The sequence below is a fragment of the Grus americana genome, chromosome 1 (assembly GCF_028858705.1).
Source record: "Grus americana isolate bGruAme1 chromosome 1, bGruAme1.mat, whole genome shotgun sequence".
Taxonomy (NCBI): Eukaryota; Metazoa; Chordata; class Aves; order Gruiformes; family Gruidae; genus Grus; species Grus americana.
In genome coordinates this window covers 192,625,707-192,638,907 of record NC_072852.1, presented here as the reverse complement: position 1 = coordinate 192,638,907, position 13,201 = coordinate 192,625,707, and the positions used below count along the sequence as shown (strand labels likewise).

The 13,201-nt window shown below is 37.1% G+C and overlaps 1 protein-coding gene across 3 annotated transcripts in view; it reads right to left on the bottom strand.

Moving 5' to 3' along the window:
* Window positions 1-308: 308 nt before the first annotated feature.
* The window catches only part of CCDC169 (coiled-coil domain containing 169), a 34,182-nt gene continuing 21,289 nt past the window's right edge, over window positions 309-13,201 (bottom strand). For all 3 annotated transcript variants that reach the window (XM_054839647.1, XM_054839666.1, XM_054839657.1), the window contains 4 exons: window positions 11,459-11,557; window positions 11,201-11,254; window positions 6,785-6,861; window positions 309-3,330 (listed from right to left, as the gene is read on the bottom strand). In XM_054839647.1, the coding sequence (XP_054695622.1) occupies window positions 3,228-3,330; window positions 6,785-6,861; window positions 11,201-11,254; window positions 11,459-11,557 (333 nt within the window). In that variant the 3' untranslated portion in view covers window positions 309-3,227. The remainder of the gene's footprint in view (window positions 3,331-6,784; window positions 6,862-11,200; window positions 11,255-11,458; window positions 11,558-13,201) is intronic.

Sequence of the window (13,201 nt, the reverse complement as noted above, 5' to 3'; positions counted from 1 at the left end):
AAGACTAAATTATGCATCTCGTCTTTACCAGTGGAGATGGAATATCATAGGAATCAGGGAAGCTGTGAACTGTACCATCTGGTCAGTTATCTATATGGAGAACCCATTAAACAAAGTATTTAAGCAATGAAATATCTTGCTTATTGTTAATAATATCCTGAATATGAGGAAGCTCATCACCCAAGTTCTCTGGAGTCTGTGGTTATGCTGCATAATTACATAATAATCAACCACACAGTCATTGCCTATCCAGTAAACATTTTAATTTTATTCTGTCATAGAGGAATACAGTGGTGCTATACTGATCTATTAAAAAGAAAAATCATGACTCAATAACCTCTTAAGTCATGAGGGGGGAAAAAAAGGAATCTCAGGAAATAAGAAATGTTTGCTTACCAGTATTTGAGTGTTTTCACTCACATTTTCCAGCAACAATACAGGTAAATAATTAAAATGCCATAGTTACCTCAAAGTCATGACTCATCTGAAGTCAGTGGAGTTACATGAGTAACCCCATAAGGGAAGCATACTCTCAAGTCCCAAGAGTTACGATATCACATTTCTTGGTCCATCAATTAAAGGCACTTACACACTACAACCAGTACATCTGGAATCCCAATTACATTCTGTGCTGCAGGAAGAAGTTTGGCCAGATTCAGACCTTCAGCTCTAATTCCATCTTCCCCTGACGTTTAGCTCCATTCCCTCACCGACCACAACTGTCAGCAATTCAATTCCCCATTTTTGTCTTCAGATTTGTCCACTGTTTCGAATGTGATGCACAGAGACTTTAGTGGAGACAGACTTTACCTTCTAACAGTTAGCAACATTACAAAAGATCACCCCGTCGTGAAATCAGGGAAAAATCAGACATCACTACACTCCCGTCTCTATGTTAAATAAACCTAGCTCTGTGATTCAGTCTTCTATGCCTAAAATGGGAATAATAGTACATGCTGCGCTTTGAAGGATTAATTACTCCTAAATGTGCAGAAATATTCGTATAGAAGATATTGTGTAAAGACCTGTAACTCTTCACTGCTGCAAATGTAAACAAACGCCATTTCACAGCACAACATAATACCAGTGAGAAAAGTCCACTCAAGATAAATCCAGGAAATTCAAAACGCTCATCCATCCAAAACCACCAAACCAAACAAATTCCAACATGGTTTGGGAAAACTAGCAGTGTAAAACTTTTATTCAGGTCCAAATAAATAGCACAACACTTTTGAAACTGTACCAATAAATGTATCTTCTTAGGGTTAAAGAAAAACCAAACATCTTTTTAAGTCCTCAGTGAGGACTACCCAAGAGGAAAGTGTCCAAGTCTCCTGCTGTGAATAAACGTCGTTCTGCCACATTCGTGCAATGTCTCAAGTTATTTTGAGGTGTTACAGGGACCGGACTTGAGTGCATTGACTGATGTTTGATTCAGGGACAGCAGTAGTAAATGTCTGCTGCATGAATCCAAGAACTGGGTATTCTTCACTGCTGCAGATGTCCCTTGTCTTTTATGCCAATAGAGCCATTATGGTGATTTTTTTTCCCTCTCCTTCTTCACAATGACAAATGCCAGCACAATCAAAATTTGGAAATTTTCCACGTGAAAAACAGGAACAGAAAGAAGATTGTTAGCCTAATCAGCTGTGCTATGCTTTCAACTGTGACTGTGAGGAAAAAACTGGCCAGGCAGACCACCCTGCTTATGAAAGGATGATACCAGGTGCATCATGGTAACGTTAGAAATATCTGTAATAAATCTCATACTATGTAAGAAAAAAACCCGGCGCTTCCATACTGAATGTGCTGTACAATACTGCAGGTCTTTCTTTCTTTGCATTTTAGAATGACATCATTGATCTTTTTGTATAAGTGTAATTACAGCCTCACTTTAATGCTGCCAGTAATAAGGTACTGCTCTTAAAGAGGCAAAAAGCTTTATTAGATACTGCAAAGAGCTAGGGATGCTCTTAAAAATAATAAAGGGCAGTCAATCAATCACATTTGCTCTGCCAAGAGCTTTTAAGATGTAATGCAAAGGCTTGAAGCTTCATTACCAAAACATGTTTCCTGTTGCCACTTAAAAAAATTCTGCTGAAGTTTAATGACTAAAATGTAGGTAATGAAACTGAAACAGTAATTGCATGCTTAAGAATGAAAATACAAAGTAGATCTCCTTTTATTGAAGAAATTACTTTAAAGACTGGCACTATTTCGAATGCTAAAAACACATGGATCAGTGCCACTGAAGAATGCATAGAGATTTTTACAGAACCCACAGTGTGGATACAAAGGTTCATCTGAGAGTTCAAATTTCGAATAGCAACACACCAATACCAGGAAACACAATGTGGATATAGTGATTAAAATAAACAACCCCTCCACAAGACAGGCTCTGAAGAATCCTTAATAAAAAGTGCTCAGGTCTTCTTTTATTTGTCCCCTTTACTAGTGCCTAAAGCAGCTGGAAATGGTGGTGTGCTTTTAAACCACGCAGACAGAAAGTGGCGGTCAACACAGGATCTGTGGTAAGCCAGCCTTTAAAAAAGTTAAATTTGGGGTGTTTTGTCTCCTCTGCTAGAGTAAGAAAGCTCATGGAATATAAAACAACTTTATATTGTAAAGGGACTCTACTGTGTGGTACCACATAAGGAATCAGACTGGCTAGTAAACTATGCTGTCTTTTTAAAGCCAAATTAAAGGCACGTTCAGCTGTACCAACATCAGACTACTTGAGCAGCTTTCTTTGCTGCATATACTGAATGGGGATGCCCTTGGATGGAATTTTTATCTGAGATTTACTGTTTTGGGTGGTGAGATAATACTTCAGGTTACATCAGTCTGCCTTTTTCTTCTTCTTGGTTGAGAGGTCAAAAATGTTAGAGGCTTCTTTGTTTTCAACAGTTGCTGTGCAATCAAAGAGTTCAAGGATCTACACAGTGTATGAAGAAATTAAATGTTCTCCAAGGCTTCCAACTCCCTGACACCCAGAATCACTGATGTGAACCAGAAGGGAAAGGGTCAGAGATCACCAGAACAAAGACGGCAACTAGAAGAACAATTCCATTAGGCAGAGGAACACTTACATTAAGGCTGCCAAGAAGACATGCCAATCTGGGTTTGGTATTATAACATGGCAAAAATACATTCATTTTCAATTTAGAAGCTTTCAGTTAAATTAATTTTTTAAAAAGCGATTGGAAGTTCTTGGCATTATTATTAAATCAGTGCTTTAGTTTTGGAAGCTTCTTCACTCCTACAGTGTTTTTAATCGATCCTTTTCGGGGATTAACCATCTTCGGGTTTCCTGGAACACAGCATCTCCCTCTGAAATAAAATGGGTGAAGTTAGTCATCAAGTGTCACATTCCCTGTAAGCTTTAAGTGCTAGAAATTTGCATGCTTTTTATATTTACATAATTGATTACTATTGTGAATTAATAAACCTGAGAGAGAAAAAAAGAAGTGTATTTCTGGGTTTGCAGGCTAGCAGAGCATCTAATTATTCTGCATACAAACTCAATCCTCATCTCATGATTCCTGACTATTTCCTGTTACTTAAATGATGGCATTTGAAGAACATGAACGGAATCCTAAACATTTGCACAAATAACTGGCTAATGAGACATCTTCATCAGTTACATAATCCCCATTAGGAAATGGAAAAACACTTCATGTGGGTATAGTTACAGTTCTCTGCAGGTATTCCAACCATGCTCGTCATACATAGGAAATGCTGCCAGCAGACTTCTGAAGTGGATCATCATGGATACGTACACCACCTACATAAAACCTATTAGAGCTGTTTTCATCTTGATCTTCTAAGAGAAATCACTGGGAATGTAAGCCAATCTCCGGGGAGAAATGGTGATTCCACAAACTCCAAGGGTCATTCTCATGATCAAACAGCACGCATCACGTTGGTACATTTGTTCTTCTCTCTGTTCATTACTACAGTGTATGGTTAGCACTTTACATACTCTAACGACAATATACAGGGTTTCAATGTCTTTCTCAAGTAATAGGCATTCTGAAGGAAAATATATCACAACATCACATTGTTATATTCATGATGGTAGCCAGAGAAATATTTTGTTATGTGGTAGAAGCTGTGATGACATGATCTCTGCAAGTTTCAAATTTCTGGGCAAACAGCCAACACAGTTGTGCCTAGGGCTCGCTAGTCTTCTTGAGATTGACGCATCCTTTGTTCCAGCTCTTAGAAGCAGTCATGGTCTTGAAGGGATAGCTGCCCCCAAAGAGATATGGAGCTGTTTCTACTCAAAGCTTGGAAGATCAGAACCAGAGGCCCCAGTTTGATCAATAATCAGTTGATTATTCAAATTCAATTGATTACTCAAATTGAATTAATCTGTTGATCACTGTAGAGCTGGACCAAGCAGACAGCATATGTCTGCATGGAATTCTGCAGGCAGCAAAACCTCTTCCCACTCAAAACCAGCTGGACTCATGGACTTAGAAGCCAGGTAGTTGCAGCCAGTGCATGGTGAAACTGAGCTAGTAAGCCCTGCTATATGCCTTAGTATAACAGTAAGGGCTCAGAACAACACATTAAATTGCCTGCTTATATTACATCGGAGACATGAGTCATCATGACATCCATGTTTTTTCCCAATTGCCAACTAGCCTATCTTCTTGTCCTGTGAAATACCATGAAAAGGACCTCTACTGAACTTGGCCTCTATGTTTGGATAGCCAGGAAACTGAACACATCAAGAATTAGTGTTCATGATTACTACTCAGAAATGTTTCAGTGTTGCTTTAATATATAGGTTGGGTTTTTCATACCTGTACCTATTGTTAAAACAAACATTAAGCATAGTTTCTTAGTACGGTTTGAAATCCAGTGAAGGCAGGTGTTTTCTGAAAGGCCAGCAGAAGTGAGATAAAAACTCTGGACAGAAAATTTTCAAATTATTCTCAAGAACACATTTATTTTCAATCATGTGGGTCTTCTCTTATTTGAATGACATTATTTCTCATTAATGTCAGCTTGAACAAACAACCTTCAGCATGTAAATCAAAACATAATTTAAAAAGAGTAATATAATAATGGTTGTGTTAACCTTGTGATGATCAAGAGGTGCTTACTTACATTCCAGTATTTCCTTAAAATGCAAACTATGCCAAATCCCCATTCTTATTTCCACGTTGCCAACTAAGACCAAAGTTTGACCTGAAAGTTCATTGTCTCTGGTTATAAAAGCCAATGATTTGCAAACTTGCTACTAAGGACAATTTAAAAGATGAACAATTCCCTCCATGTGTACTTTGAAAAGTTGAAAAAAAATCCTCTGAGGGAAACTGGGTTGAAAGGGGATATCTTCTGAGACCAGCAATTACAGGACACATTGTTTTCTTTTACACTTTATTTTCTTTTGTTTGATATAAAGAAAATTACAGAAATACACTGTCATATAATTTCAGGGTAAGTAATGGTCTACTAAAAGAAATCATAAAAAAACCCCAGCAAATCACAGATCAGTGCTAACCCTCAGCAAATCTCAGTATCTGGCTGATGATGTTTAATCTCCCAGCAGAGAGAGTGAATTCTCCTAGTTCTAGCTTCCTGACCTTCTCCACATGAGCTATGTTAAACATCACTGGGGCCACAAGCAACACACTGGCTATATGTGGGATACCTCAGACCCATATGGTGCTTTCTCTGCATTGAGAAACTTCAGTTATAGACATTAATTCATACTCTACTACATTAATTCATATTCTACTAATATCCTCTCCTGGAGCATGAAGATCCACTGTTCCGATTTATGAAATCCTGTGACTCTGTGTTTACACAGGATGCAAGAATAAAGCTGGTAAGCAAATATGTCTACACAATTTCATGCTTATAATTTACTCATTACATTTTCAGATATTCTCAGTATGTATTGTCTATGTTCATTTTAATAATCTAGGTAAGTGGGTTCATGGAAGATTACTTACTGTGAGATACAAACTACATAGAAACCATACTAGCCTCAGGAAGTCTCAAAATATAAAGTATTTAAGAGAGTTCCAAAAGCAAGTATTATATCTGCCTGCTTACACAGTTTTGTAGGCATCTACTTATGTCCACTGCAGGCAGGATACTGGGTCCAACACACTTTTGATATGATTTCCTATATTCCTTATATTCTTAACATTTTCAGATCTGTTAAAAAATAAATCTTGTCCAATTTCAAGCTTTCTCACACGCACTACAATCAGAAATTAATTTTATTTCTATATAGCTCAGAGCAAGTGGACTCTTTTCAAATTTAAATGTTTAACCCATATAACTAAACAGAAATCTGTTAAACAATGAAGCCTTTATATTTTTTCATCTAAAAGCACTCACATTATCATCCACAAAAAGCTTTACAATCTCTATTGGCTAAAAAGCACCAAGCAAGGCATTTATTTGAGAGAATTACTCTTAATGGACTAAAGGGTATACTTGTTGCTCCCAACTCTGCAGTAATATAGAAAAAAAATAATCCACTTTAAACAAAGGTTGAAAGGGAAGAACATCAGAGGTATTGCGAGATTTCAAAATATAAATATAAATTCACTTAAATACATGTATTTTCAATATTGCAACACAGTATTAAACAAAACTGATTGAAAAGCAATATCAAAAATTATGTTAAGATTAGCACTTTGTCAGTAGGGTTATGGTCAGTGATATTTACCATGAACAGAGAGTTCCAATATTCAAAACATAGTACTTGGCAAAAAATAATAAACCAGAAAATACAGGGAATGTAAAAAAAACTTACCTCAGTATCTGGTTTTCTCCCTTGCCTGTCAGAGCATCTGGTTTTTGCCTTTCAACAATTTTAAGTGTAGCTGAGGTCTGCAGTAGCCAATTTTTTACAAAACAAGTTAAATTCTAACCACAATCACAGTTAAAGCAGTAAAATTTTTCTAAACTAATTTTGACCCAATATGGTCTTACTGCCATAAAGTGCTTTAAGTACATATTATACCAATACCTTGTTGATTTGGGGAACTGAACACATGTCAAAATCCCATTTGTACAATAATACCATTATTTATTAAGCTGGACGATCACAGAATATGTAATTTCAATCAGCATATTTTTGGTCATACTGCCTATAACTCCACATTTTCAGTGAAGAAGCATTGTATTTCTAACATACTTCTCAGAATGGGAAACAAAACAAATTATAGTGACTTAGTTGTACTTTTGAATGATTAAGCCATTAATTAACAACAGGAACTACTTTAAAAAAATTAACACAGCATGGAAATCTTTGCATACTCTGGAAGTCCACATTACCGGACATACTGAAAAAACCCCAGTTGTTACCTTTGATATTGCATCTAACAGAATCTGAACAGGGTTAAATCAATTGGTTCTTCTCTTCCTTAGCTCACAGGGTCCCCTCCTCACCCAGCACTTGCTGGCTCATCCAGCTGCCTTTACTAAAAGTGCCTCTCGGAGGGACAGCTATACCATGGACGGAAAACCAGAAAACGCAGAAGGTTTAGGGCTTGTCTAGCTGCTGTGCACACTTGGGTCTCTAGTGTAAGTGAATGGAATTTTCTCAGCCCCTTTGAACAGATCCATCAGGAACATGTAATAAATATATGATAATCACGATATACAATGCATCGGCTACACCAGGCCAGTGAAGATTTTTTGAAAGCCTAGAGCTAGATTTTGGGACTACCTAAACAAGGCTCAAGGTTTGGATTATTGCATTATATATTACATTAGAGCATTACATTTTATAGCATGTGTGAAAACATCTTGCACTTGTGAGAAAAAAATTCTGTCACTGAAAAGAAGCATGTCTCAGCGCTTAGAAGCTAATGGTTTCTACTGTGCTTCCACGTATACAATGCACCAGGCAAGTACTCCTGACCCAGTCATAGCAAATCAGCTGTAACTAAAGCAGAGTGCAAACATAAAAATGGAATAGCATCTGCACAGATTTTCTTCCCTGAAGACAACACATTTTTTGCCCTCAAGGAACTCTAGTACTGAAGATGATGGCTAGTACAATTTATCATCTCCTGAGCAGATGTGATTCAGTGACACACGAGGCAAGACCTATGCTACAATTGCCTTCACTGGTTTTGGGGTTTTTTTTAATTTATATGAATATGGAGTGCCAGTATATACAATTATTAAGCACTGTTTTTGCTGGTACAGTTCACTCCAGGCCTATCCCAACTAAAATGAGCTGTTGTAGCACAAGCAGCTTTCCAGCTGTACCTATGCATAATTGTGGGCTTTTTCTGCAAAGAAATCCCAATCACGAGTCAGACTCTACTATGACAGTAAAAGTTTGTGGTAAAAATCTAGCCTGAAAGAATGGCCCTTTTAAAGATCTGCTATCATTCTTCTTTGTCTGCTTCTCCAACCGATTTCTCAATACCACCAGAAAGTGCTTTGGGGTTTGTGGAGTCCAAATCCCAAAGCAACATTTTTTCAGATTGAAAACAAAATGAAAAAGCAAACAAGAATACACCATAAACCATCAGTGCCTCTAGCATGAGTTCTCAAGTTTGTGAAATCTTTAATTTATTTTAAAAGTATCATTTAAAATTGACTATATCCTTATGCATCCAGGCAAGACAAACTACAAAAGCACCCAGAAGACACATATATTTTGTAAAAAAGCAGAAAAGCACTTGATAATAAAAAGGTAAATAAAATAAATGGCTGCTCAGAAGCATATCTCTCTTCTGCTTCTGCCGCAGGCTTCAGGAGGAATCCAAAACACAGCAGAAAAAACCCCAAAACATCTGGGATTTTTTTAAACATCTACCAGTAAAAACTTTTTTTTTTAAACTGTGATCTATAGAAAAGCACAAACATAATGAGGAAAAAAAGGCCTAAGAACACATTATATCCATTCTCTGTAATTAAGAGATTGTCACTGAAATATATTGTGGTCACAGGATAACAATATCCTGTAGTATATTTACTTTAGAATGTATGGAAAATGCTACCTTATGGGTAAATCCTTCTAACTCAACTGCTGCCAACATTACTGTGCAGACTGTAGAACAGTGAAATTTTAATACATCTGAAAGAGTCTGGACTGAATGTAAGTTTACTTCTGCCTCTGTTATTAAAATAAACTGTTAAAAGGGAAGGCATATGTATATAGATTTTAAAAGACTATAAAAGCAACAATCAAATCAAAGTCATAGCAGAACAGAACCTGAAGAGACTAGATAAGCCACTGATTCTTTTGCAACCAACAGTCAACCATGATTAGGTTGACTACCCTGTTCAGCTAATGACATAAAAAGTAAGTATCTAATGTAAACTACTCACCTAGGCTCTGCTTATAGCTCAGGAAGAGACAGATAAGTCCCTGGGAAATTAATTTCATCTTCATCTAAAACAGGTGTGACAATTTGTGCCTTAAGCATGCTTCTCTCTCCGTTGATTACAGAGGATCCCTCTACAATTGCTTTAGATTGGCTGTAGTCCTGGTTTCGCCTGGGACAGAGTTAATTTTCTTCCTAGCAGCTGGCATAGTGCTGTGTTTTGGATTTAGGATGAGAATAATGTTGATAACACGCTGATGTTTTAGTTGTTGCCAAGCAGTCAAGGACTTTTCAGCTTCTCATACTGCCCTGCCAGTGAGAAGGCAGAGGGCACCCAAGAAGCTGGGAGGGGACACAGCCAGGACAGCTGACCCAAACTGGCCAAAGGGGTATTCCATACCATAGGATGTTATGCTCCATATATAAATGGGGGTTGGCCAGGAGGCAGTTTGGCTTGAGAACTAGGTGAGTATTGGCTTTGGGTGGTGAGCAATTGTGCTGTGCATCACTTGTTTTGTATATTATTATTATTTTCTGTCCTATTAAACTGTTTTTGTTGCAACCCACAAGTTTTACTTTTTTTCCCCTTTCCAATCCTCTCTCCCATCCCGCTGCAGGTGGTGGGAAGTGAGTGAACAGCTGTGTGGTTGTTTTAGCTGCCTGCCAGGTTAAACCATGATAGCTGTTTAACATTCAGAGAACTAAATATAGGGAGATTAGTCTGAAGATGATTATTTTGCTCTCATATGCTTCTGAAATCATAGGGGCAAATAATTGATTGCTGAAAATATAATGCACTAACTACCTTCAGTGTTGGTGGCAAAATCCTAGTCCCTAATACCCCATTTAAGCAACATGCCAGTGCATATACCTCACCTCAAATAATGTTTTATGCATGCTTAAGTGCTTTTCTAGGCAGTTGAACATGGGCACTCCTCTTGCTAGCATGTTCAGTAATAAAATCACCTTTTATTTCCTACCTTCTTCCTCCAGCAGTTCCCAGTTTCACTGTTAATGCAAAGATATTAATAGTTATCATGGACATTTCCTGGGCTTGCTCTTGGTTTCATGCTGGAAAGTTACTTTAAGCAATTCTTTCAGATTTCCCAAAGCAGCAGTGAGAATCAGTTGCCCACTGTGCAAACACATGGAAACACTGCTAATTACAGCCTTTCACCCCAGTGTGCTATGATAGGGATTCGGTGGCAGTCATTCTTGACTAAGCTACTACTTTTACATTATTCAGGAATTAAGAGCTCTTTCAGAGTAAGAAGTACTAGAAATCTTTACAGGTTCCTTTACAGGTTCCTCCAGTTTGTACTATCAACTCTTTTATATTACATAATTTGCAGCAATAAAATTTAACATCTGATTTCACAAAAACGAGGTATCTTATCCCCTATCTTATAAATTCAATTGAAATATGTGCTGTATTGTCATTCTGAGCTGGCTGGCTAGTTGGTCTTTGAAAGAAAAAAGGAGAAATAGGAAAAAGAGGAATTGCTACTTAAGGTGGGTGTCACTACTGGTATCTTGGTTCTGTTCTTTTCAACTGAAACACTAAACTAGCATAGCGGTCTTGTAACTAATGGATGGGCAAGCAAGCATCAGAAAATTGCTTCAGCTTTCTCAATTAAGGGCATTTTGATTATGTTTGGGAACAATGAAACTCCAATTGATATAAAAGCAAAAAACTATTTTAAAGTAAATAAACTGATATCTTTCAATATCTATCTCTTAAAATTTTTATAAAGCAGCTTTTGTAATGGATTTGGTAGATGAAGCGATAAAAGACTTTGACCTAATGGCATTAACAGATGCTGTTGTTATATTAAGAAAGCATAATGATTTTTAGAAGTTATCAAGTCTCATGCTTCTCTTACCTGCAAGATCTCTGAGAGGTATGTACGCCGCTCATCGTTAGCTTTGTGATAAGCCTGCAGTTAAAATAAGGGATATAGGCTACAGGATATAGCAAAATGTCTTAAAAGTTGAATCATACAGGAAGAAACAAATATACAGCAGAGCTTTTTTCCAGTGACATACGTTGTAGAACTATTCTATTGTGAGTTCCACACATTGTCTGTCTGCCAGACAACATAATGGCTTTTATAGATTAGAGGCATACAGTGATTACAAACCTTTGCTTCTTGTTCCAGTCTAAGTTCATAGTTTTTTAGCTGATTCTGGAGACATTTCTTCTCTTCTTCTAGTTGTTTAAGAACCTCCTTTAAGGAACCCTGTGGTTATAGTAAATAAAACGATGTTTTACAAATATTTCCATTCTGTATAAAGATACCATCACTATAGTCCTTATTCTTCAAGCATTATGATGTTTGTCATTCTGTTTGCTTCTTGTGCACTTTTTGTTTATATGGTTCCGGCTGGCACACTGCAGAGACAAAAGCAATTCACCATATGCTACAATTATCAGTTATGCACTACACATTTCCACTGTGTTAAAACGATACAGATACGGTCTTCTACACTGCTCCTCCTTGACAGGTTAGCAAAGTCACCTTGTGATGACCAGCCAGAATTGCTCCTTACTTCTAACCAAAGTTCACTCTGATGGCTTCTCTTCAGTAGGAGGAAGATTTCAGATCTCATCTGCACATTCATTTTCAAACCACTTGCCAAGAGAGATGCTGCACTGGCTGAAGAGGCACGTGGGATGTCAAAGGTAACCCATAACAACTTGGCTAGAAAGCAGTATTTTGTGGGGAGACTCTCTTTCTTAGGTGTATAGCCATCTACCTTGTCTACAATTGGGATGAGCTAGAATAACAGTGGTAGAGTTCATTTTTGGCTCTTATGTGTACAGAGAAATTTTCACAGCTGCACAGTGATGGCTCACAGTCAACAAGGGATCAGCTAGAATAATCAGATTCTCCTCTGCACCTGTGTCCAGGTGATCAGCTCTCAATTCATACAGAATTTGTTCACTATTTTTGTAAATCCTTTGGTCTACACTATTATAATTTTAATCCCATTTTTAATAATCTAGTCTTCAGTGTCATTCTTTTCCTAAGCAACATCCAGACCCCTATTATATTACATAATTAGTATGAGGAGAAAGATATCATAATTTATTTCTACTTTGTGTATCAAGGTCATACATTAAATGTTAAGATTAGTCCTAAACCTGGCCCTGGAACAACTCTGTCTGTACTCTCCCAGCAGTCTCCTTCACTAGTCACTGCTATCATGTTCCATTTGCCAGCTCTTTACTCCTTCAACAAATCTACTCATTTCCATTTTCTCCAAATTAATCAGTTGCTTCCCATGTGACATGGTATCTTTATCAGAGGTCACAGTGAACAAGATTATTATATTTATTGTGACAGCAAATCTATTGTCTCATCACAGAATGTCAACAGGCTTGCCCGCCATCAGCCACTTTTAATAAATCTGTAGTTCAGTCTGGTTTTGCAACAATTATTCCTTTCTTTATCTTAAAACTAAAAAAAAAATTAAAAAAAAAAAATTTGCTTTTCTCCCATGCACATAATGCCATCATCCACAGATTTATTAAAGCCACTTGCTTTCAGATCAGTGATGTAGTAAGCCAGTTCTTTCAGAATCCTAAGGTATCGATTACTCATTTCCTTCAATTTAAGCACACCCAGCTCCTTGAGTTTTCCTTAGGATTTGGCTACAATCATTTCCTCTTCCAAGCACCTGCTGATATCAGCTATTTCTTCCTTTGTCCTGCATTTGTTTCTGCCTTTGCTGAAAACATAGAGTGTATATATCTGTTTAATATAAAATAAATGAATTAATGATCACTTGAACTGATAGTTTTTGTGGCTGGCTTTTCTGCAATATTCTTCTAGATTTTGAAAATCTAAACCAGAATTCGCTCCTTTTACTCCAGTATTTTC